Consider the following 26,412-nt stretch of genomic DNA (forward strand, 5'->3'; position numbering starts at 1 on the left):
GAAGACTTTTTCCCCAAAATTGAACTTTATCTTTTATTGAACTATAATTAATGTATAACGTTGTATCAGTTTCAGATGTACACCATATTCCTTAAATATATGTATATACTGCAAATTCAGTATGTCTAGTTAATAGCCGTTAAGTGCAGTTACAATTTTTTTTCTCTTATGACAAGAACTTTTAAGATTAACTCTTTTAGGGACACCTGGGTGACTCAGTCAATTAAGCGTCAGACTTTAGCTCAGGTCATGATCTTGCAGTTCACGAGTTCGAGCCCCACATCAGGCTCTGTGCTGACAGCTCAGAGCTTAGAGCCTACTTTGGATTGTGTGTGTGTGTGTGTGTGTGTGTGTGTGTGTGTGTGTGCGTGCGCGCGCGCCTGTCTCTGCCCCTCCCCCACTCACACTGTCTCTCTCAAAATAAATAAATATTTTTTTAAAAAAAGATCAGGGGCGCCCGGGTGGCTCAGTTGATTAAGCGGCCAACTTCAGCTCAGGTCATGATCTCGCGGTCCGTGAGTTCAAGCCCCACGTCGCGCTCTGTGCTGACGGCTCAGAGCCTGGAGCCTGTTTCAGATTCTGTGTCTCCCTCTCTCTGACCCTCCCCCGTTCATGCTCTGTCTCTCTCTGTCTCAAAAATAAATAAATGTTAAAAAAAAAAATTTTTTTTTTAAATTAAAAAAAAAAAAAAGATCAGCTCTTTTAGCAACTTTCAAATACAATACAGTATTACTGACTGTAGTCACCGTACTGAACATTACATCTCCTGATGTAACTGTTATTTTATAACTGGACGTTTGTACCTTTTGACCCCATTCCCCATTTCACTGCCCCCTGGCCTATGGCAACCATCAACCTGTATGAGTTTTTGTTTTCTTTTCTTTCTTTATGATTTTACACACAAGTGAGATTATGCAATTATTTGTCTTTGTCTGACATTTCACTTAGCATAATGCCCTCAAGGTCCACCCATGGTCATGGCAAATGACAGGATCTCTTTCCTTTTTATGGCTGAATACTCTGTTACATAACGTGTGTGCATGTGCGCATTTGTGTATATGTTATATAAAAATACGTGTGTATCTGTGTGTGCTTACATATATACACACACAATTTTCTTTATCCGTGCATCCATTGATGGACACCTAGGTTGCTTCCATGTCTTGACTATGGTAAATAATGCTGCAATGAACATGGGGGCGCAGCTATCTTTTTCGGCTAGTATTTTCATTTCCTTGTATAATTACCCAGAAGTGAAATTGCTAGATCATTTGGTAGTTCTATTTTTAATTTTTATTTTTGAAGAACTTCTAAACTGTTTCCTTAGTGGCTGAACCAACTTATGTTTCCACAAAAGGTGCACATCTTGGTCAGCATTTGTTACCTTCTTATCTTCTTGGTAATAGCCATTCTAAAAGAGTGAGGGGATACTTCATTGTGGTTTTGATTCGCACTTCCCTGGTGACTGGTGGTGAGCACCTGTTCATGGACCTGTTGGCTATCTGTGTCTTCTTTGGAAAAGTGTTTATTTAGACCCTCTGCCATTTTAAAATCAGTTTCCTTGTTCTTTTGCTACTGAGTTGTAGGAATTCTTTATGCATGCTGGATATTAATTCCATATCAATTATGTGATTTGCAAATATTTCCTACATGCAGTAGGTTTCCTTTTCATTTTGTTGGTTTCCTTTGCCGTGTGTTATTTTTGCTCGTTATTTTTGCTTTTGATGTCAAATCAAAAAATATTGCTGCCCACCACTGCCAATGTAAAGGAGCTTATGCCGAAGTCTTCTAGGAGGTTTTCTGGTTTGTTTGTTTTCACTTATTTTTGAGACAGAGAGAGAGCATGAGTCAGGGAGGGACTGAGAGACAGGGAAACACAGAATCTGAAGCAGGCTCCAGGCTCCCAGCTGTCAGCACAGAGCCCGACATGGGGCTCAAACCCACGAAACCGAGAGATCATGACCTGAGCTGAAGTCAGATGCTTAACCAACTGAGTCACCCAGGCGCCCCTCTTCTAGGAGTTTTACGTTCAAGTCTTTAATCTATTTTGAATTAATTTTTGGGTATAGTGTTAGACAGTCCAGTCTTCCCAATACCATTTATGGATGAGACTGTCCCTTCCCCATTCTATATTCTTGGCTCCTGTCATAAATTAGTTCACCATATATGCATGGGTTTACTTCTGGGCTCTCTATTTCTATAACTGACCCATATGGCTGTTTTTACATCAGTAACATTCTTTATTACTGCAGCTTTATACATAGTTTGAAATCAGGAATGCCTCCAGCTTTCTTCTTCTTTCTCAAGATTGCTTTGGCCATTTGAAATCTACTGTAGTAACAAACAATTTTTAGGATTGTTTATTCTGTTTCTGTGAAAAATGCCACTGGTATTTTGACAGGGACTACACTGAATCTATAGGTTGCTTTGGGCAGTATAAACATTTAATGGGAAAACTGAAATTCTTATGTGACTTAGAGAACAAGAAAATACTGATTGACAGTAAAATTCTCGATCATCTTTACTTTGCTAATAGGAATTAATATTTACTGAATAGACACTGTGGGTCATGTACTATGTTAAACACTACAGGTAGCATCTCATTTAATTCTCATAAGAACCCTATGAAATCGGTTCTACAATAATTCCATTTCAGCTTCAGAGAAGCAGATAACATGTTTCAATGTCATACTTATGGTTTTGTAAAGGCAAGATTCAAACCAGATAGTCTACTTACCTCCAAACCTCGTACCATTAATCTGTAACAGATCAAATTACTAGCAATTCTTACACAAATAAAGCTATCAGCAACCTGCACACAGCTACATTAGATCCTGCAGATGGGTGTCAAGGAAAATGAACAGAAAAAACAAAACCACAGGGTACTCCTAATTCTGTCTCAATGAAAGACTACAGATGTTTGTGAACCACCACAGTTCAAGGCCAAGTGCATGTCATGAGGATGGCTCTGATGATTCATTCACAGAACACTATGCAGGACATGCAGGTATGCAGGACACTATGCACTATGCAGGACACACTATGCATTAGATGCTGTCCAATGCACTACTAGAAACTTGAACACACAGATGGCCAGGCCTTTCTTTTAACTAGCCATGTGACTCTGGGAAAATTATTTAACTTGTCTTTGCCTCAAAGAATAGAACCTACTTCAAAGGGATGTTAGGACACTAAAGGATTTATCACACAAGCACTTAGGACAGTGTATGACACATAGGAAATAATAAATGTAAACTAATAACGCTATTTTACCTTTAGGAAATTATAAGCTTACTCTCAAACATTCTTAATACTATTTCCTTGCTTTCCAGTATTCACTTATGGACCAGAAAGTTACTTGTAAGAGACTTAATAATACATTCACACTTATTCAGGCCCCCAACAGAAGTAAGATTAGCAGTCCTAAAGACGTAGAATGCTAATCTTACAACTACCTGGAATTTAAGAGTCAAGTGTTAAAGATTGCAGGAAGTTGTGATCTCATAGTGCAAGAACATTACGTAATGTTTTCTACTAAATGAAGTTGTAGGCTATTTAAAAATATACTAACTCTAGAGACACTGTGGTACTGACAAAAAGAGAGACATATAGATGTCATGGAGGAGAGTTCAGACTCCAGTAACGGAGCTTCCACAAGGGGACAAAGATTATTCAATTCAGTACCCTTTTAAGAGAAGGTGCTGAGACAAGCGAGAGCAACGTGCAAAATAAATCTGGAAGCCTACCTCACACAATATTAAAAAATTACTCAAAAGAGATCACAGCCTCAAATGAAACTCTTAGAAGAAAATAAAAATAAATCTTTATGACTATGGATTAAGCAACAGTTTCTAAGCTATGACACCAAAAGCACACGCAATAAAAGAAAAGGAAGATAAAGTAGACTTCAACAAAATCAAAAGTTTTCAAGCTTCAAGGGTCAACATCAAGAAAGTGAAAAGACCATCTACAGAATGGTAGAAGAAATTTAGAAACCGTGTATCTGATGTGAGACCTGTACACAGAACACATAAAAAAAACTCTCACAACTTGATAATAAGACAACTCAGTTTTTAAAATGAATAGACATTTCTCTAAAAAAAAAAAGATATACAAATGGCCAATGAGCACATAAAAAGATGCTCAACATCATCAGCCATCAGAGAAATGCAAATCAAAACCGCGATGAGATACCACAAGGATGGCTCTAATAACAAAGACAATAACAAGTGTTGGTAAGGATGTAGAGAACCAGAAAACATCATATACTGCTGGTGGAAATGCAAAACAGTACAGTTGCTTTGGCAAACAGTCTGGAAGTTTTCCTCCACAGCCTAAAGACAGAGTTACCACAGGACCCAGGAATTCCAGTCTTAGGTATCTACAGCCAAGAGAAATGAAAATGTAACTACACTACTGTTCATAGCAGCATTATTTATAATAGTCAAAACGTGGGAATAAATGAAAGAGACATCAACTGATGGATAAATGAAATGTGGTATATCCATACAATGGAATAGTATTTATCCATAAAACCAATGAAGTACTTCTAAATGGTGCAACATGGATGAGCTTTGAAAACATTACGCTAAGTGAAAGAAGCCGGACACAAAAGGCCACATATTACATGATTCCATTCATATGAAATGTCTACAACTGGCAACCGTATAGAGACAGAAAGTAAACTGTTCAGGATCTAGGGAAAGGTGGGGGGTTGGGGTGGGGGTTTAAAGCAAAAGTGACTGCTTAGAGCTATGGGGTTTCTTTTTGGGGCGAAGAAAAATGTTCCAAAATTAAGTGTGGTGATGGTTGTACAACTGTGAAAATGCTAAAACCCACTGAATTGTACACTTTGTGTGGCTAAATTGTATAACATGTAAATTATATCTCAATATAACTGCTACAAGAAATGTACTAACTCGTATGCTCCAAAGTAAAAATGTTTTTTCCTTCATAACATAATAAATTAAATTCAAGTAAGAAGGGACCTGAATGTCTGGCTGTAAAAAATGCTAAGGAAATGGGCAATTCCTATAGCATGAGCTCAATTTATAACAAACAGAAGATCATGCAAAATAGTATCCTCACTTCTTCAGGAATCTACTCAATGACACAGTATCAAGAACTGCACTGGAAAGAAACCCTTCCCTCTGGCAGCAGGATACAGCTGAGGCAGCCAAGTACACAGGAGGGCTTTAATTGTGTTGGAGGGCATGACATACTAAACCAGATATCTGGGCATTCAGTCATAATTCTTGGTGTCCCGTCCATGCATTAACTATAGCTTAAAAAATTAAAATTCACACCTATTAACAGCATTAAAGCTGAATAAATTGTGATAAAATATGATATGTAATATTTTGAAAGGTGACAATAAAAATTAAGCTATCAGCAAAAATTTATTAATTTTTAGGAAGCCAACACAAGCTAGGAAAAGGCTGCCTTTTGATTTGACTCATCTCTTTGTAATTTTTTTAAAATGTTTTTATTATTTTTATTTTTGAGAGAGAGGGACAGAGCACAAGTGGGGGAGAGGCAGAGACAAAGGGAGACACAAAATGTGAGACAGGTTCCAGGCTCTGAGCTGTCAGCACAGAGCCGGATGTGGGGCTCAAACCCATGAACTGTGAGATCGTGACCTGAGCCAAAGTCGGACGCTTAACTGACTGAGCCACCCAGGCGCCCCTGATTGATTCATCTCTTAAGACAGCCATTTTTTTCTAAGGCTAATCATCAGATCTTTTCCCTCTAAGAAGCTAAGTTTCAAGATGACCTCCTGAGTTGGTCTCAAAATATGACTTGAAATGCAAAATATATTACTATGGTAAAGGCTGTAGAAAAGAATGCAATGGTCATCCAGCAGAGATTAGAGTATGTTAACAAGACTTACGACAGAGAAATGGTTTTAGAGAGAGATTTCTATCACAATACATTTGTGCACAAAGTATAAATCTGCAACTACCTAAGAACACTGAGGTCCAGTCCATCATCCACTCGCCACATCAGGTAATTAATGCCTCAGCTTTGCTCTACTCTTCGTTGAATAATGTAATCAAATGAACACCAAATAATAACTTATGTTATGATGGCTTCAAATGTCACAATTATATTCTCTTTCATTTGATATCTGTTTAGTTCTTATCATAGTACATGATTTTAGTTACCTACTTAAAAGCATAGGCAAAAACAACTTGAAGAATGCTTAGCTTTCTACACACATCATTCGAGGTTTCTGGGTGTGCATATATTTTGTAAATGAAGGATATAAAAATTCTTAGGACATTAAAATCCTAACTCATTAATCAATAGTAACACTTACCCTAAAATCATTCTTAAACTTCTTTAAGTCATCAATCTGTTTTCTATGTTCAGAAACAATTGGGGATATACCTGTGAAATGTGGAACAGTTAAATACAGATTTACTGCAAATCTTTAACTTAAAATCCTTTTAGGAGGAGATACTAGAAATGAAAATAAGTTCTTTTATTCAATATATTATCCCAGATTTTGACATTGGTCAATTTATGCATTTAAATACACACAATCCTAAGAAAAAGTGTTGACCAAAAACAATCTGTATTTGGCATGAGATCAGACATGTCCTTCCTATCTCCAAGTTATACAGGAAGACTTTTTAAAGCTCTAACCTTTATTTTCAGTCTTTGAGAAGCTAGGTGATGTTTCACTGGGCTTCATATTTTCTTTATTCCCTGCAGGAGAATTCTGCCTCTGATCTTGAAGCCTGGAATCCTTAGCTAAAAAAAAAAATACATTAAAAAAAAAAAAAAAGTAAAATGGGAAAATATTCAACAATTTTTATTTACTATAGTTTTTGGGAAAAAACATTTCCATTTAACCACAAGCTTTTCTCCTTTGCAGATCTATCAAACACCAGTAAGTTTATTTATATTAATAGCTACCAGCCAAGAATGTCAGCCCTGTTAACAGACATTCAAGAATAACATTTATGAAATTAGTAGTATTACTTAAACAACTCCATTTATGTAAAATTTTAAATGTATACTCAAATATATACCTATGAATGGACATCGCATTTTTCATACAATTAACATTAAACTCAAACACTGAACTTCACAAATGACATTTTGGAGCTGGAAGCCCTTTCTTACATACCCTCAATAGATGGGGTAACAGCTCTATTGGATGCAGGACTGGCAGGCGTGGGAGATGCAGCTGGAACAGGCATAGCAACAGCTTCAGCTGGAATAATACCAGCTTGGGGAGAACCAAGAACTGGCCCAGGAGGAGTATTTCCAATACTGTTCTGTCTGGGAGACCTGGGTCTGTGAGTTTTAGGGGATAATCTTGGAACTAGAAGAAAGAGAAAAGTTACACGTTAAATTCTCAGCTCAAATGTCACTTCCTCAAAGAGGCTTTTTTGAAAATACAGGTAAAATAGTCCTAATTTGACCACCATCCCAATTACTCTTTATCCCATCACTCTGTTTTCTTTTCAGAAGTCTTAAGGAATCGTGGTGGTGACTGAGAACACAAGTATCTGAAGAATGACAACAATTATTAATACCTAAGTACAAATGTAGTTTTTCCTTGTAAGTAAATATATTAATTCTAAAAGGAAGTACTTTAAATCACGTTAGATCCTGGAATTCTAAGACAAGATAAACACTACTTTTTAAGATGAAGTGAGAGGTCTCTTTAATAATGGGGTAGAGGTCCCAAAGAAATGGGCGTATTTGTTCCTCCTTCAAATAATAAACTCAAACACCTTTTGGCAGCTTGCAGCCAATCCTGTATGTTCTTTTTTTGCCTCTTCAAGAGCCACTTTGCAATAACTAAGAAAATTGCGGAACCAATTTAGCCAAAAGAGGAAGGTAATTCATGCTGGGATTCATACTCCACTTGAGCTCAAGTAAGCATCTGATAGGTTTCCTGTTCCATTATAAACTTATTTGTAGAACTCAGATTCAAAGATTTAGAGAAAATGGTTCAATTCGCTTTACTCTAGTTGTTCTTTACATTTTGAAGTCATAGGATCATGGAAGGAAACTTCAACAACTGTCAATTTTCTAATAAGTATAAAAAAACAAACCTGTAACACTATTCTGCGTATAAATGTAACAACAGTTTTTATTGTTTCACTTCTATAATCATGTTGTTACTCTCAAATTCATCTCCAGATTCTAAGTAATGTCAAATAATTAATGGTACAACAGAAGAAATAGGTTTCTAGACCTTCCATTCTCTTGTTAAATGAATCATTTCCTTCTAATAACTACTATCTAATTTCTAACTAGATTATCCTAATTAATATCTAATTTCTAATATCTAAAATCTAATTTCTTTTGGTTTTCTTTAAAGGTCAAGGAAGAAAACAGAAGTACAAGGGAATTTACAATAAAATTATACATACATGATTCTGAGCAATATATATCAACTAAAGCATTCAGCAGAGTTTGGAGATCTTTCTGGTTAAGTTTAAACATCTTTTTTCTTGGGGGCACTTGGGTGGCTCATTCAGTTAAGCATCTGACTCTTGGGTTTCAGCTCAGGTCATGATCTTACGGTTTTGTGAGTTCAAGCCCCGCATTGGACTCTGTGCTGCTGGCATGAAACCTGCTTGGGATTCTCTCCCCCTCCCCCTTACCCCTCCCCCACTTGTGCTGTCTCTCTCAAAATAAATAAACTTAAAACATTTTTTTAAAAATAAAGATCTTTTTTCTTTTTAAAAATTTTTAAATGTTTATTTTTGACAGAGGAAGAGAGAGAGAGAGACAGACAGACAGAGCATGAGTGGGGGAGGGGCAGAGAGAGAGGGAGACACAGAATCAAGCAGGCTCCAGGCTCAAGGGTTGTCCACACAGAGCCCAACGAGGGGCCCAAACTCACAGACTGCGAGATCATGACCTGAGCCAAAGTCAGGGGCTCAACCAACTGAGCCACCCAGGTGCCCCAAGATCTTTTTTCTTTTAAAGATTCTATGTGCTGATTAAGACAGATGATAAAAACAAAAACAAAAACAAAAACAAAACAAAAAAACCTCTATCACTGCGTGCTCTAACTCTCCACAGTTATGGAAGCAAAACATTAAATTAACTGTAAGTTCTTATCAAAGTGTATTTTTTATAATTTTATAACTGCTGTCAGCACATTCCTCAGGCTAATCACAGATAAAACTTGGGCCCCTTGAGTTATGTTTGATATTCTTCATAAGGGAAATACAATCAGAAATTAGCGCCATATACACATGCTATTAAAACACAAAGCAGGCGCCTGCGGGGCTCAGTCAGTTAAGTGCCAACTTCGGCTAAGGTCATGATCTCGCAGTTTGTGAGTTCATGCCCTGCATCGGGCTCTGTGCTGACAGCGTGGAGCCTGGAGCCTGCTTTGGATTCTGTGTCTCCCTCTCTCTCTCTGCCCCTCTTCGGCTCACATACTCTCGGTCTCTCTCTCTCTCAAAAATAAGTAAACGTTAGAAAAAAAATTTTCTTTAATTTTAGAAACACATAGCACGGTGAGCCCAGATGTTTGTGGAATGAATCTGTGGACAAAACTGCTAAGAAGATAGGAAATATGGTCCCTCATACTGTATTTGCTTTATATTTGAGTGGTACTTTATAAAACTATGAATTATGTTCATACTTACAAATCTCATATGAATCTTACCACAAGTCCATAAAGTAGAACAGGCAGAAATTAACCCATTGACAAAACTGAAAGTCAGAATGATCACATGTTTTGCTTTAACATATAGTGAGTGGTGGAGCCCTTTTTACATGCAGAATTACAAAATGAACACTGTCATTATGTTCCAAGCCAAGTGTTACCTACCCCCGCTGACCACTGATGACCATGTGCCCCCCGCAGGACTGGTCCTTGCTGCTGGAGGAGCAGCTGCTTCACTTGGTGGAGTATGGGATACAAATTCTAGGCCACTGGAAATGGAACCCCTCCCAGCAGAAACTCTGTGATTTCGAGGGTGTCGCTGGGCCTTTGGGGACATCCTCGGAGGCCCTAAGAAAGGAATAGTGAACATCACATAAATGATACAACGTCCATCAGTACAACTTTTCTGCTAAACACATATACCCCATTCTCACTCTCACACACACACACACACACACACACACACACACACACCTCTCTCTACTTTCTCCTTGGTTATAAAAGAATGAACAAAAATAAAAACAAAACAACGTATTTTTGGCCATATTCTTTCAGAATTATTTTGTGGAATGCCATGAGGTTTTATAAATAAATTTTATATTATTTCCCTTTATTTTTAAAGGAAGGGAGGGATGAAGCTGACATAAGAAATCAAAGAGATGTCATAACTTTTCAAAGACTTTTGGCAATTTGTTTAATCTATATCCATTACTTGTAGGCATATAAAAATAAAAACAATAAAATGTTAACAGAAGTTATGGTTACCTAAGTTTTATTTTACCACACACTTTTAGCTTTTCCCCTCAAATTTTCTGTATTACTTCTAAAATTAGAAAAAAAAATTTTAAATAAAGGACTACTGATCCCTATATGCTTTTATACTATGGAAACATATCTACACACCTTTCTTAAATTTCTATAAAATCTTAGTTTATCTATCTCTTCTGCCATGGTAATAAATTTTACAAGCCATGCCTTAAAGCAGTCTTCACCTGTAAGCAGTTTCTCATACTTAACCAGGCTATGAGCTGAAAATTCTACTGAAAAGACCTGAAACACTAGAATAATTGACATTTGGAGAAGAAATTTGCACTATATAAATTGTCAAAATTCTAGGTCGTTAATTCTGTCAACCCATTTGTGATTTCTATTTCTAAAAAGTCTACTCTGCAGTCGAACAAAACAATCAGGTGAAAACAGTAGACAGACTTGCTCTCAGTAGAGAAGCCAGACAGTGCTAACACTCAGTAAAACTCACTGTTAATGTCAAAGCCAATCTTCACCCTCACCTTGCTGTTGAACTCTTTAGAATGTCAAACAAATTTGTGTTCTCAGTAGGAATTTACCCATGGACACAATGTTAAAAAGAAATGTTAATGTTATATATCATAGTTTTCAACTGGAGAAGTGATTTACATAAAAAAAAAATTGAATTACTAATTGGGTAACTGTGTATCTATATATATATATTTTTTACACCCATTTAGAGAAAAAGAACAAGAAGGCTAATTGGTATAGCGCAATGAAATCAAACTTGCAAAAACATTCATTCTTTTTGATAATACATAAAATACAGAAACAAAATGTACTCTCCTATACTAAATACACAAAACCATTGTATTTAATATTTAGTGGTTTTACTTGTGAAGTTCACACTTTAAAAATGCTTCAGTGTCATCTAACTACATGACTGGAAAACAGTTTAATTGAAACTAGTTAAAAAGAAAAATTGGATAATGTAGCAGCCTCTCAATATGCAGAGGGTGTGCTTCTGCCCGAATAGTCAGTCCATAAGCAGTCCTGACAATTTACTGTGGTGAAGATGTACGTACTCACTAGTGAGTCCTGTTTTTACTCAAACAATGCATCCCAACAAATACTTCAATAGAATTTAACTTCTTGTTTAGTGGCCACCATTACAGGCACTTTTGTGCAAGGAAGTCACCTTGAAAATCAGTGCAACATGCTGTTCAAGGTTAGCTACTTTAGTCAAGATCCCATGACCTCCGTCTTGCCTAGATGGCAACGGTTTATTAAAAAGCAGCCAACATAGTTTTCTCCAGGGAAACACTGCCAGAAAACTGTTATTAGTCTCAACAGTAACTGTATCAACTGCGATTTTAATGAACAAAGCAGATCAAAATTCTAACACAAATACTCTGAAATAAACATCAAAAGGAGTTATTCAGAAAACAGGTCTTTAACATATGCACTGCATTTATATTAAAATGTGACCTTCCTACGATACCTCCATGTATTTGCTACATAGCAACAGAGGGTATAGCATCAAATATTGCACGACAACTACAGGTTTGTTTTGTTTTGTTTTTGACAAGGGCACATGGTTTTTATTAACAACTTTATCTTAGATCAAGGACTTCTTCCACATTAGACTTTCACTAGAAAATATTATGGCGCTAATTTTCTTAAATCCCCCAAACATAAGACCAATCTCCATATTATAATCTAAGAGTAAACACACGAAGGCAACTACATGGACTGTCCCTCTCAAAAAGGACCTCTAAACCACCATTCCTGCCTATGGCCAACAGGTAGGTTCACTAGTACCTTGGCCAAGTAACTGTAAAATAATAGGTTCTTTTTTATCATTATTTTATTTTTTATGATAGCTTCTACAGTAAGGCCAAGACTGGGTAAAGACAGTTCACTGTTTATCATTAGCCACTGTTTACATTGCATATTGAGAGGGACAGAAACCTGGAGTAGACCTTCTGGGGCTGTAAAAGAGCATCATTACCACGCAGAGATTAAAGCCTCATTCTTACAATCCAGGACAGTTCATTGCTTCACACAGTATTTACCACATTTCTCATGAACAAAAGGTTAATAGAAATAGTTTTAATAAACTAAAGTTAAAACACGGAAATTATAGGTTATTAAATAATGAAGAGGAAACTATTTTGTAATTATAAACTCACATAGGAGTTAAACAAAGACAAACAAAAACATGAACAAATTGTGGTATTGTACCTTCTGAAGACATGCGTTTAGGCATAGTAGAGACAGGAGCTGGAGAACCATGAGCAGAGGGGTGAGACGGGGGTCTGGATGGCCGCGAGGGGGGCCTGGAGGGCGGCCGTGTAGGGGTGGCTGCCCGAGGTGGAAGAGAGTTGGGACCTGACTGGTAGCGAGAAGGTGGGCGAGAGGAAGGAGATGGGCAAGGCGATGGCCAGGGAACACCTGACAGAACAAATGATATGAAGGAAAGTATAAAAACTAAAGAAAAAAATGAGGGAAAAAAGTAAACAGAAAAAAAAGTAAAATGACAAAAATGATTTCTTGTACATTTTAACCCTTTGAGGACAGTCATTTGATTTGTGATAAGTTTTAGCATAACTTAACTGACATAAATTCACATTTTACTTTAACCTCCTTAAAATTAAGTCTCTTTAAATGAACACACGTTCCCAAAGGGTTAATTAGGATCTACACATACTATTGAAGAAGACAGTTAAGACTTTCTGCCTATTAATCCTGGTTCTATAACTGTTTCTCAGTAATCAATCATTAAAAGGAATATAATATAAACTAGATAATTTCACACAATAAATCACAAAACTCAGGAAAATAAGATTATTTACTATATTAGTTTTAGCTTTTGAAACATGAAAATAAGCAGCAGCTATTATATCCCATTAAAAATGCTGGTTTTTTTATAACCATCTGTGATTTTCATCTAGTTTATACTTGAAGACTCAGTTTGAAATCTCATCAAGCAAGTCCATTTTAAGTAGAAATAAACCATTACTACTATTTTTTGAGTCACAGGAGTGACAAAGGTTAATATTCATTGCCTTTTCAAGAAAACATTCCAATCTTAACAAATTAGAAAAAAGAAGGGGGACCTGCTAAATAATTTATGCAGTAAACACTTATTTAAGAGACTGCTTAATAAACAATGCAACTACAGAGCAGTCATCACCAAATAAAGTGACACTGAGGGACAGGCACAGGTAAAGATACAGCTAATGTGTAACATTACATAGCACACAGCACTTACCTTAATCTTAGGAAACAGTCCAGGTCTCCTCTCCATAGGGTTCCACACACTTGAGTATCATACATTTCCTAGCCCCCTTCAGGTTTTTTACTTGGAAATTCTGTTCATAAACAACTAAAATTCTTTACTCAGTGAGCAAAGAAATTTCACCCCCAATACTAAGTACAGAAAATACTCAAGAGTGTTTATTTGGAGAGGAATTCTGGAGAAAGACTCAACAGAAACAACTGAAATTGGAAACTCAGTGTTCTCTACTTTCCGTTTTAGCTTTCCACACTTGAATACCTTCAACTGAACGTCTACTTTGTTCCCCGGGTGAGTAAAGTAGTATTGCTATTGTATTTCCCTGTGGCCTAAAACACTGCTGTCCAGTATCCCACACTCACACGGAAGATCCACAACCTAGGATTTAGAGGTAGAGCGGAAAAATATCTTCTTGCTAAAGATGCAAGTCTCCTTCACTTTACTTCTGCTAAACTATAATATCCATCCTTAAACTACGAGTTGTTCTTATCGTTTATTTAAGCACATTTCTTTCTTCACCTTCTTCACATGACTCTTGGTCATGTCTTGTACAGCAAGTTACCTCAAATCCTTTCTTGAAGTAAGCAGAATATAAATGTATAAACAGTTTACGAAAATGAACCTGTATTAACCACTGACTGTTTCACACAGACTAGGATTTTCCATATAAACTGTGTCTAAATCATTTTATCATCCAGGGTTTTAAAAAATTGAGAACCTACCCAAAGTTTCCAATTTCTTTATACGTGGAGTGTTTTTTGGCCAACTGAGTATCTTTGGCTAAATTTAGCACTTTATCATAACATGTGAGAATCTCATCATACTAAATACAGTATATGCCAAAGACTTATACAAATTTTACTAATTTGATATCCACAAAAGCAAATTTTAAATAGTTTTGAAGTAAAAACCACTCCACAGAAATCGATGAAGGTGTGCATGCTCTTACCAATTATGCTAAACTTAAATACTTAGAAAACTATGTATCTGATCATTGACATTGACAAATTTGGTCAAAATACTTGCCTCCATTAACTACTCTTTGGTCTGAACCAGAATTCGGGTTGAAATCTGAAGTGTGAGAGGTGGATCTTGACGGCATGGAGCCCGATCCAGGCTGGCCCATACGCGGTGAATTCTGTCTCCCACTTCCCCAGGATATGACTTCTCTGTTTCTTTGTCCAGGAGGAATATATTTATTTTCCCTGAAAATGAGAGATCCTCTAAATCATTTTATCCTAATAGATATCAGGCCAATGAAACAAATTGAAAAGTAATTTAGGCAGAAGTGAATGCTTGTTATAAAAAGGTTAAACACTAAACCAAACTGTCTCACTCCCAAACACCCCTATTCTTCCATGTTACCCTCAGGTCTAGCCTCTAGCCTTTCCTTTTCTCTCAGATTCTCCTCCTAAGCAAAAAAGTTTAACAAGTGTATTCATTCTTATCTTACTTGGCCTCTAGACGGCGGATTCTGATATCAAATGTGGTCTGTCTTCTTGAAACTTTCTGTGTCCTTGCTTTCTCTATTTTGTTTCCTCTTGGTCTGTGGCTAGTCATTGGATTTTCATTCAATACCAGCAATACTGACGTATCCTAAAATCCACACTGCCAGTCCCACAGTCTCAAAATCTCCCACTGAACAACACTTTAATTCCAATCTTCAGACTCTAAGTTGTGTCTTCAAGAATTTATATCTTATTCTATCAGGTATGTAGCAGATGGTTCTCAACACGTGTTTACGAATTAAATCTATCTAAGGCTTGCGAGCCCCTCAACTGCAATAAATTGAACAAATAAGCTCACTCTATCTCCCCTCACACTTGCTCTATGTTTTACCAGTACAAACATCAATCAACTTAGTTATCAAATAAACCTTAGGGTCAACTGGTTTTTCTAACCTTTCTATCGCCAGCCCTGGCCTAGGTGGTTACCAAGTTCTCACACTTGAACAATTTCAATACACTAACTTGTCACCTTGTTTCAACCAACTCTCAAATGTCCCAGAGTTCATTCACACCATCCCCTGCCTACAGGGTGCTCTTTAACATGACACAGAGTCCTTCACTACCTCAGTTCCTGTCACCAGATGCCAACACTGCACCCCCAACAGCACCCTGTATTCCAGACGTACAAAATAACCAGCCTCGTCCCCAGCTGGCTAGGTTCTTTCACGTGTCTTTTCACCATGCAAGGAATGCCCCTCTCATACTTCTCTCTGGGCAGTAGACACATGTACTATCTTATCACAAAACATCACCTCCTCTGTGACGCGTTCTCGGACTCCACAGTTACATGGTAGGCCATCCTCACTCTGGATATTCTTAATACTTTGAACACACCTCTAATCTAGCAAATCCTAGCGATCTGTTACTATGCTCTGTGCACCCCCACCCCTATCTGATCACTGTGTTTTAAGCAGCTCTTCCAAACCTTGGTTTGCTCATCACTGTATTTCCAACACTCGGCTTTGTAAAGCTTGATGCTCAAAAAATGTTTTCCAAAATTACTATAATCTTTTCTCTAACAGAATCTTAAACCAATTCCACTTGCATTCTCTACCTAAGCTATATTAAAGGAAGATGAAATATAATAATAATAATACACCTTCTCACACAGACCTTGAGTTGTGTATCCAAAATACTGCATCATGATTTCCTTTAAATACCTAGTGTTTATGCCGTGGCCCTCACGTTCACTCGAATTTCTCTGAACTGCTGTGTATTTTTCTTCTTCACTCCTATCATCATTTTCCAGGGCCACTCGGGCTTTGTACTGGGCACTTGATTCAATTTCTTCTGCTAACTGGTTTGCCCTTGCTTCTCGTTTTAAAAATTCTTCTGAGTTATCCCTTTCTAAGGGTACCCTGAAACGTGAGGAAAAGAAAAAGCAAAGTGAGTATTTTAAAGTCACAGTTTATAGAACTGTCCCAAAACACTATTAAGAAAGTTGAGAGCTTGAAATACGGGTAAAACTACAAAAGAATTACACTGATCTACTTATGTATAAATCAAAATTAGCTTTTTTTTCGGTTTCACTTTTCCCTAGAGGAATGTAACATTTCCAAAACTGGTTAAATTGACTACTGCCCCATAACATCTATACTTGCAAATGCAGAGTTTTTACAGCTTAAAAAAAAAAAAAAAATTATCTAGAGCATAAAATTAGGTTATATGTAAACTAAATGTATTCCGTTTTAATGAGAATTTATCAGCCTAAGTAGTGACAGGATTAATTCTTTCACATAATTGTTTAAACTAAAATCCAACAGAAATATTTATTTATTCAACATGCTAACATAAGCTGATGAAAATCAAAGACAAATTCGCTCAAAAAAGTCGATTTTCTAAACTTACGTATATGAAGATAAACTGCTATCATATGTAGACACTACACCATAATTTTCTTCATTATATCGAAACATATCATTGGGATCCCATCCATTAGACTAGAAGAAAATAAAGTTCATTTTTCAAAATGACAAAGTATTTCTCTTCTTTAAGTACAATTAATATCCTACATTAACACTATCTATCATATATAACAGCAAAATCTAGCTAATTAAAAAACAGGCAAAAACTTTCTTTAAAAACGTTTTAAGAAAAAATTTTTCTTCTATATGTCACCCCTTACAAAGTGGCAAATGACTATATAAAACAATTATTTCAGACAATATTTGTAAAAGTTTAGAACATTTCAAGTTACTTCATAAAACGTAAGCATTCAGGTCAGAATTCTTTCCCTACTCCTTAACAGCCATCTTTCTATAGGGCAAATACCTAAGACCTTCTTGAGTTGACTGATCATGAGATCTACGAGGGATAAAGGATGCTCTCTGATAGCCAAAAATACTTCCAGAGTTTCGGGGGAAGAAGGGAATAAGCCAAAGCTTTCACTGCTGCATCCCTATTTCAAGGTGTGAGCATGGTACCAGATCCTGGCCACCCTCCCCTTTTCCCTGGGTATGCTCGAAGAGACAGCAGCATGAGAGAGTAAACACACAATCACTGTGCAAAGTCACAAGAGCTGGGTTTTAGAACTGGTCTCAACATTAACAGCTTCTATGGGTCCTGAGCAAAGGGCTCAGTATGCTAACCTGTAACCTCAGTGTAGATAACTCTACACTTCTATGAGGAAACTACCACTCTCAAAAGCTAGCCTGCATTCTTTAATCTGTAAGAATCAACCAACTGGGGGCAGAGGCTGCAAGAATCTTCACTAGTGAATATTAATGCCTAGATAGTCATTTCACTAATGTTGCAACCCCTTCAACGTTTAAAGTCTGAATGGTGTAAAGGGACAAAATAGAGTGCATAATCCTTATCCATCTCAGAAAGAGGACACAGCATCATCCCAGTATTTCTGATGGCAACTTTAATACTAAAGCTTGCCTCTGAAGGCACCCATCAATCTTGGGTCCTTCTGTGCTACTCCAGGCATGACTATTCTGTAATACCACCAATCAAGCAACTGCTTGAGGCTAACATATGTGGGCTGGAGATCAGTTACATATAGAGGCTTTAAAACTGCCTAAGTAGTATATGTTCCAGATAAAAAATCTAAACTGTGCAGAAGGATATCCAGTAAATAGTAAAAGTCTTCTGGGGCGCCTAGGTGACTCAGGTGGTTGAGTGTCCAACTCTTGATTTCAGCTCAGATCATGATCCCATGGTTCATGAGCTTGAGCCCTGTGTCAGGCTCTGCGCTTAAAACTTAAAAAAAAACAACTATGGGGCACCTGGGTGGCGCAGTCGGTTGAGTGTCCGACTTCAGCTCAGGTCATGATCTCACGGTTTTTGAGTTCGAGCCCCGCGTCAGGCTCTGTGCTGACAGCTCGGAGCCTGGAGCCTACTTCGGATTCTGTGTCTCCCTCTCTCTCTACCCCTCCCCTGCTCATGCTCTGTCTCTCTCTCTCTCTCTCTCTCTCAAAAATGAATAAACTTTAAATTTTTTTTTTTTCAACGTTTATTTTTTATTTTTGGGACAGAGAGAGACAGAGCATGAACGGGGGAGGGGCAGAGAGAGAGGGAGACACAGAATCGGAAGCAGGCTCCAGGCTCTGAGCCGTCAGCCCAGAGCCTGATGCGGGGCTCGAACTCACGGACCGCGAGATCGTGACCTGGCTGAAGTCGGACGCTTAACCGACTGCACCACCCAGGCGCCCCAAAAATGAATAAACTTAAAAAAAAAAAAAAAATTTAAAAAAAAAAACAACTTAAACTCTCAAAAAAAAAAGTTAAAGTCTTCTAATCCCAATGTCTATAAATAACTATGTAAACTCACTACGTATCTCAATAGTGAGTACCTCTTCCTCAGACAAGAAGCCTAAGAGTCATACTTTGACCTCACCTCTAGGTAAAGTCAACAATTAAGACACTCCTTTCTTAGGCTGCCTTCTTCTGTAAAGCTTTCAAAGCAAAACATGCCAGTATTTCCAGTTTCCCATGCTTCCCAATTTAAATTTGTAAGTTGCTTGTTATGATTTACTTTAAAAACATAGAAATAATTCCTAAGTGTGGGGAGAAGTCTCTGTTTAGACAAAAAAACCTGCTGCTTTAAATACCTTCGCTACAATGATGACAATATACTTCAATTAAAACTAAACGATAGGAGTTCACTCCATATCACATGACATGACCACAGTCTGATACTAAGCAAAAAGATTTTACTTACTACGTCGTTTTCCAAAGCCTCCAGTTCCTCACTGGTAGTGAGTTCACCTGCATCCCAGGGCTCCAGGTCCTTCTCTTTGTGTTCACCATTCACTTTAGCACTGATAGCAGAGTCGGTAAAAGCGTCTGCAAAAGATGGACTCAGTTGAAAGATCATACAGCCAGACAACAGGCTACACTAATACATACATAAATTATCAACAAAGAGGTATGTGAAAAGTAATTATGAAATAGAAAGAATAGCATTAATGGTATGCTTTCAGAGATGTAATGCTTCTAATACCATCATCTTCAAAAAACTTTCAGTGAAGGTATGTTCCCAAATAATTTTAAGCCATATGAAGTATGTTTTAAGGTATTCACACAAGTCATTATATCAAAAATAATTACTGTACTTTGTGTTTCAGAAGTGATCCAGAAGATCTCTATCAATCCAACCTGAAGTAGGATTTTTGTTTAATGGATCCATTAATTAGATACAATCTCAGAGCTGCAGCCAAACATATGAAGATATTTTAACTTCTGAATCCAAGTCTACATGCAGAGGGCAATATCCTAACATACTCTCGTCATTAGTAACTGAAGCCAAACCCTTCACAGAAGTGACCAAACCCTTCACAGAATCCATTTTTCCCTGTAACTCTGTTACAGAATTCAGGCCCCACAGTGTCACCTATCCCCAGAAGGTTCAGGTGGCAGGCCTATGTACCTGGACTTCCCACCAACATTTTCTCACTCTTTGTGCTCTCTCCTCCTCTGACTAATGTTAATGAGGAGCACTAGCTTGTGAGAGCATTACTATGCTCAGCTGACAGGAAATATCTAGTAGCTGCTGTCCAGTGAAGAAAATTTTTCTCTAGATAGGTGTTAGGACCAGGTAAGTAAAAGTCTACTTGGGCAACAACAGTACGGGGAAATGCTTTGAAGATACAGACTTGCGCTTAAATGGCTGGGCCCATAGGGTTATCACCTAGCACAGGGCTAGGGAATCACACTTTTCTGCTAGAAGATACTAGCTCCCAGTCACTACGCCTTCACCCTTACTATAAGCTGCCACCAAGGAGTTGGAAAAGGAAGTATCAACAGCGGTGTCTCTTAAAAGAGAAAATTCCAGAGGAATTTTTTTTTATTTGGTACGATTTCTGTAACGGTCATTGGCTCCCCAGTGGGCAAGGTGATTCCAAAGAAATTCGAGCCAGCCAATTTAGGCACGGCACTACAAGCCCAGTGTCACTACTAGCTCTTACCTCCTCTCATCCCAAACTAGGGATGGATGGGTGTGTGTGCGTGCACACCAGGAAATAAAAGCATAACTGCACCTGTGGGCTTAGCTGCCAGCTCTTCCAGCAGCGTAGCTCCTATTACTAGCAATTACAAGAGCTAAGAGCATAACAGGGGGGATCCCAACAACAGCACGCCTGAGCTAGGAGTGGGACAGAGCATCCACCGGAAGATGAGCGCACCTTGGAAAAGCTCTCTAAGAGGGTCTAACAGAATGCTGCTGTCCTCATAATGACACCTTCAGATGGAAGACACTAATGGTCCCAAAAACTTGGCCTTACGTGACATTCACCTGATACAAGCCATATTCTATATCACCTTATGGTTGCACGAATTCTTGGTAAAAATTAATTTTGCCAGTAAAACTTCAAGAGAACGTCATAACTTCCTGAACTTACTGAAATTCCCTATTTTCTCGCAAAAACAGAACAGAAAACTATAATACAGGAAAATGCAAGCCAGTCATGTCCTGTTTTGCAGTAAGCAATACGATTATTACGATTCTTAACTTATACTGCTGATCCTATTCATGTTTTAATCACACTAGTTTTTTGAAAGGCATCTGCTTCAGTGCATAAAGCATTTACTTACATGGCAACCCAGAACTGAAGATGATACTCTTTTTATTCAAGAAATTAAAGCTCAAAGCAGCAAGAGATATTTTTACAGAACCACATAAATGGACTTATTCTCACGGAAGTGCACGTGTGTGTCTGTCAAAGTGTTCAGGAAAGACAAGGACTGAGTCAAGCTGTCCTCAAATTGATAAATGTGTTCTTATCAGTATTATCCTACACAAAACCAAAAGGGACCCGATGTGGAAAAGCAAGCATCTAACACTTCACTGAACCAAGTTTTAATCTGCTGATCACAATTTTAGGCTGTATTAAGAGTCCATTAATAAGTAACCGATTTTTTTCAATACTGTATTGTTATCTTAAATCTTCTGTTTACAACACCGATCATGTAAAAGGAGTAAACTACTCGCATGTTGTTACTTAGCATGACAGTTTTCTTTCAAGGCAGAAAGGGGGAAAAGGAAACACAAAAGTTGTGTTTCTCTTAATACTGATATTTCTTGCTTTTAAATCCTCCTCAAAAGAAAGTCCTTTTTTATTTAAGGTTTGTTTATCTGAGACAGAGTGAACCTGTGAGCAGGGCAGGGGCAGGGGAGATCTAGAGAGAGGGAGAGGGAGGGAGAATCCCAAGCAGGCTCCCCACAGTCAGGGCAGATCCCAACATGGGCTCCAACTCACAAATCAGGAGACCATGACATGAGCCCAACTCAAGAGTCGGTAAAGCATCCAACTTCGGCTCAGGTCAAGACCTCATAGTTCATGGGTTCGAGCCCTGCGTCAGGCTCTGTGCAGACAGCTCAAAGCCTAGAGCCTACTTCAGATCCTGTCTCCCTCTCCTTCTGCCCCTTCCCTGTTCACACTCGGTCTCTCTCTCTTTCTCTCCCCCTCAAAAATAAACATTAAAAAAAAACAACCCACCCAGGCACCACAGAAAGTCCCTTTTTAAAGACAAGTAAAGAGTTTAGAGAAAGATGTAAAAAAAATGAACAGAAGTAGAGAGCACAAAAATGAAGCTATAGTGTTAGGATACTGGGGAAAACCCTGGTCATAAACACCATATTTCAGGCCAACACTCTATTATTATCAGCTACAAGGAGGCAAGGCCTGAATATTTCATTCTACACTGTGAACAATAATACTGTAAATTCTGAAAATTCAATGTTTGGATTTTTTGAGACAGTGCGTGCATGCGTGCACAGCTGCAAGCAGGAAAGGGGCAGAGGGAAAAGGAGAGACAGAATCTCAAGCAGGCTTCACACACAGAGCAGAGCTTGATGGCGGGGCTCAATCTCACGACTGTGAGATCATAACCTGACCCAAAATCAAGAGTCAGACACCTGACTAACTGTGAGCCACTCAGGCGCCCATGTTTGGATTTTTGAAAAAACAATGTTGGTATTAAATAGTAAAATGTTGTAGCCAGGATTTCTGCAAAGTTTGGAAAATTGTCTATAATCGCAACTGTGGCAATTTGCATGCAGATTTTTCCAATGTCACGTGAGAGTATATTAATTTTCCATTACCCTCTATGGTAAGAAACATAAGCATTATAAAAGCAAGATGCAAGAATACAAAGAGGCTGTCAGAAAAATGTTACCTGTTTCTGAAGGAACTACAGGCATAGAAAGAAGAAAAGAAAAATAAAAATTATCAGATAAGATAATAAAAGTTTAAATTCTTCATGTACTTCATTCCCTGCCTTATACACATTCAGTTTACCAAAAGCTCTAGACTAGAGGGGAAAAGGGTATACATGTACCTCCCTCTGACACACACACACCTGCAAACCCCTCTATGTTACCCCCACAGCGATGGGCTCTCAAAACCTTCCCTTCTCATTCTGGGCAGAAACCTAGTCACCCTGGGCCAGTGGTGCCACCTGGTGGTAATAATAAAGAAGTGTTTTGGGACGCCTGGGTGGCTCAGTCAGTTAAGCCTCCGACCCCTGGTTTCGGATCAGGTGATGATCTCATGGTTTCCTGAGGTTTCCTGAGTTCAAGTCCCACATCTCTGTGCTGATGGCACAGAGCCTGCTTGGGATTCTCTCTCTCCTTCTCTCTCTGTCCCTCCCCTACTCATGCTGTTTTTGTCTCTCTCAAAAATAAAAATAAACTTTAAAAAATAAATTAAAAAAAAAAAAAAGAAAGAAGTGTTTCAACCAAAGCACCACCTCTCTCCTGAGTATCCCTCAGTCCCACTCCCAGGAAATACGATATAAGCTCTGCTCCTCAGTTCTTCCTCTTTTACCTCCCAATTATGATTCTGAAAAATCACTCCAAGTTGTCTGAGACCTTTTTAAAGGATCAGAATAATAGCGAAATAAGTGAAATGCTAGTGACACGTTACGAATAAATATAAATTTATTAAAACCACATGATGACATAAAACTAGATGAAATTTAAAAATCATTACCAGACTTAACATCAGTAATAGTCAAATGTGCTTCCACAAGTCTTCGCCAAACCCCTAGGCTGCCCATTTCATCTCTCAACTAAATCTGCTTTTTCTCACTGAAGTTCTAGATCAATTTTTTAAAATTTATTCCAATGCTGCTGTTCTGTTTTCATCAATTAAGAATACTGTGACATTTTTTTCGAGAACTTTGAAAAAATTATTCTCACCATATACCATCTGTTGTATGTGGACCATTTTACGCAGTGTATCAGTTACAGTGGATGCCATCCTGGAAACTGAGAGGCCATTTATTCATTCTTAACATTTACTGAGTACCTACAGTGTCTTAGTCACTGACTTTGGAGAGGCTAGGGCCTAAGACACAATCCCTGCCTTTTCCTGAAGGAGCTCCCACGTGTAGGAGAGTAGTTACAGACATGAAGCAAATCTTTTAGAATCTAATGTAAAAAGTACTAAAATTTAAGTTCTGAGGAATAAAAGGCTGTGGCTTTACAAGTGACAGCTGATCTATGCCTTCAAAAACACAAAGCAGGAATTAAGTAGGGGGAAGTAGAGGGTTAGCTCTAACTAAGATAGACTTGAATATCACTAAGATAAAAATTTTCTAAATTGTACACTAGTCCACAGACCTCCCCAGGGTAGTGGAATTGGAAGCCACAGGCAGATTACTTTTTTTTTTTTTTTTTACATTCCTCTGTTCTATATGACTTTTTATACTATAAGCATATACTAAACCACATAATACATAAATAATATTAAAGAACAGTACAAAGAAACAAGATGGGGAATGAAACTGGACCCTAAACAAAAATAACTCAAAATGGATTAGGGATCTAAATGTGGGACCTGAAACCCTAAAAATCCTAGAAGAGAGCACAGGCAATAATTTCTCTGACAATGACAAAAGCAAAATAAACTATTGGGACCACATCAAAATAGCGGAAACAGAATCAAAGGAAACAATCAACAAAACTAAAACAGAACCTACTGAGTAGAAGGTATTTGCAAAAACCCTATCCAGTAAAAAGTATCCAGAATAGGGGGGCCTGGGTGGCTCAGTTGGTTAAGGGTGCGACTTCGGCTCAGGTCATGATCTTGCAGTTTGTGGGTTTTTTGTGTTTTTTTTTTTAACGTTTATTTATTGAGCCAAAGTCGGACGCTTAACCGACTGAGCCACCCAGGCGCCCCCAGTTTGTGGGTTTGAGCCCTGCGTCAGGCTCTGTGCTGACAGCTCAGAGCCTGGAAGCTGCTTCAGATTCTGTGTCTCCCTCTCTCTCTGCCCCTCCCCTGCTCACACACTATCTCTCTTAAAAATAAACATTAAAGGGGCACCTGGGTGGCTCAGTCGGTTAAGCGTCCGACTTCAACTCAGGTCACGATCTCACGGTCCATGAGTTCGAGCCCCGCGTTGGGCTCTGGGCTGATGGCTCAGAGCCTGGAGCCTGCTTCCGATTCTGTGTCTCCCTCTCTCTCTGCCCCTCCCCCATTCATGCTCTGTCTCTCTCTGTCTCAAAAATAAGTAACGTTAAAAAAATTTTTTTTAAATAAACATTTAAAAAAAATTTTTTTTAAGTATCCAAAATAATAAAGAATTTCTACAACTCAACACCAAAAAACAAAACAAAACAAAAACACAATTAAACAATGGGCAGAGGGGCACCTGGGTGGCTTAGTCAGTTGAGCATCCAAATCTTCATCTCAGCTCAGGTCACGATCCCAGGGTCGTGGGATTGAGCTCTACAGATTCTCTCTCCCCCTCTCTCTGCCCCTCCCCTACTCATCCTCTCTAAAATAAAAAAACAAAATTTTTAAAAAAGGGCAGAAAACATGGACATTTCTCCAAAGACGACATAGAGATAGCCAAAGACACATGAAAAGATGCTCAACATCACACATTATCAGGGAAATGCAAATCAAAAACCACAATGAGATATCACCTCATACCTTCAGAATGGCTAAAATTAACACCACAAGAAACAACAAGTGATGGCAAGGATGTGAAGAATCCTTGAACACTTTTTGTTTTTTTAGTAATCCCTACATGCAAAGTGGGGCTCAAACTCCAGACCCCAAGATCAAAAGTCACATGCTCCACCAACTGAGCCAGCCAGGCACCGTCCCTTTCTTTAAATAAAAAAATAAACAAATAAATAAATAAATTTCTTATTTAAAATCCTTGTGTACTGTTGGGAATGCAAACTGGTGCAGCCACTGTGAAAACCAGTGTGGAGCTTCCCCCAAAACTTTAAAATAAAATTACCATACAATACAGTAATTCCGCTACTGGGTATTTACTCAAAAGAATATGAAAACACTAAATCAAGAAGATACATGTGCCTGTTTATTGCAGCATTATTTACAATAACCAAATTATGGAAACAGCCCAGTGTCTACTGATACATGAATGGATAAAGAGGTGGTATATACAATGGAATATTATTTAGCCATAAAAAGAATGAATTGCCATTTGCAACAACATGGATGGATCTAGAGAGTATAATGCTGAGTGAAAAAAGTCAGAGAAAGATAAATATCATATGATTTCACCCATACATGGAATTTAAGAAACAAATGAACAAAGGAAAAAAAAGAGAGAGAGAGAGAAAGACACAAACCAAGAAAAGACTCTTAACTACAGACAACTGAGGGTTACTACAAAGGAGGTGGGTCGGGGAGGGTGAATGGGTGAAACGGTGATGGGGATTAAGAGAACATTTAACCATGATGAGCAATGAGTAATGTATAGAAGTGCTGAATCACTATATTGTACATGTA

At 38.0% G+C, this 26,412-nt stretch overlaps 1 protein-coding gene across 13 annotated transcripts in view; it reads right to left on the reverse strand.

Annotated features, from left to right (window-relative positions):
- The window catches only part of ATXN2 (ataxin 2), a 127,774-nt gene that overhangs the window by 42,100 nt on the left and 59,262 nt on the right, over positions 1–26,412 (reverse strand). For 12 of the 13 annotated variants that reach the window (XR_007145848.1, XR_007145846.1, XR_007145847.1 and 9 more), the window contains 9 exons: positions 19,365–19,489; positions 17,048–17,139; positions 16,360–16,557; positions 14,718–14,896; positions 12,638–12,847; positions 9,812–9,994; positions 7,136–7,333; positions 6,649–6,756; positions 6,320–6,390 (listed from right to left, as the gene is read on the reverse strand). Coding sequence is in view for 9 of the 13 variants with exons in the window: in XM_047828038.1 (XP_047683994.1) it covers positions 6,320–6,390; positions 6,649–6,756; positions 7,136–7,333; positions 9,812–9,994; positions 12,638–12,847; positions 14,718–14,896; positions 16,360–16,557; positions 17,048–17,139; positions 19,365–19,489 (1,364 nt within the window). In the remaining 4 variants the exon portion in view is untranslated. The remainder of the gene's footprint in view (positions 1–6,319; positions 6,391–6,648; positions 6,757–7,135; positions 7,334–9,811; positions 9,995–12,637; positions 12,848–14,717; positions 14,897–16,359; positions 16,558–17,047; positions 17,140–19,364; positions 19,490–26,412) is intronic. The other variant, XM_047828040.1, reaches the window with a different exon arrangement.

The sequence above is a fragment of the Prionailurus viverrinus genome, chromosome D3 (genome assembly GCF_022837055.1).
Source record: "Prionailurus viverrinus isolate Anna chromosome D3, UM_Priviv_1.0, whole genome shotgun sequence".
Classification (NCBI taxonomy): domain Eukaryota; kingdom Metazoa; phylum Chordata; class Mammalia; order Carnivora; family Felidae; genus Prionailurus; species Prionailurus viverrinus.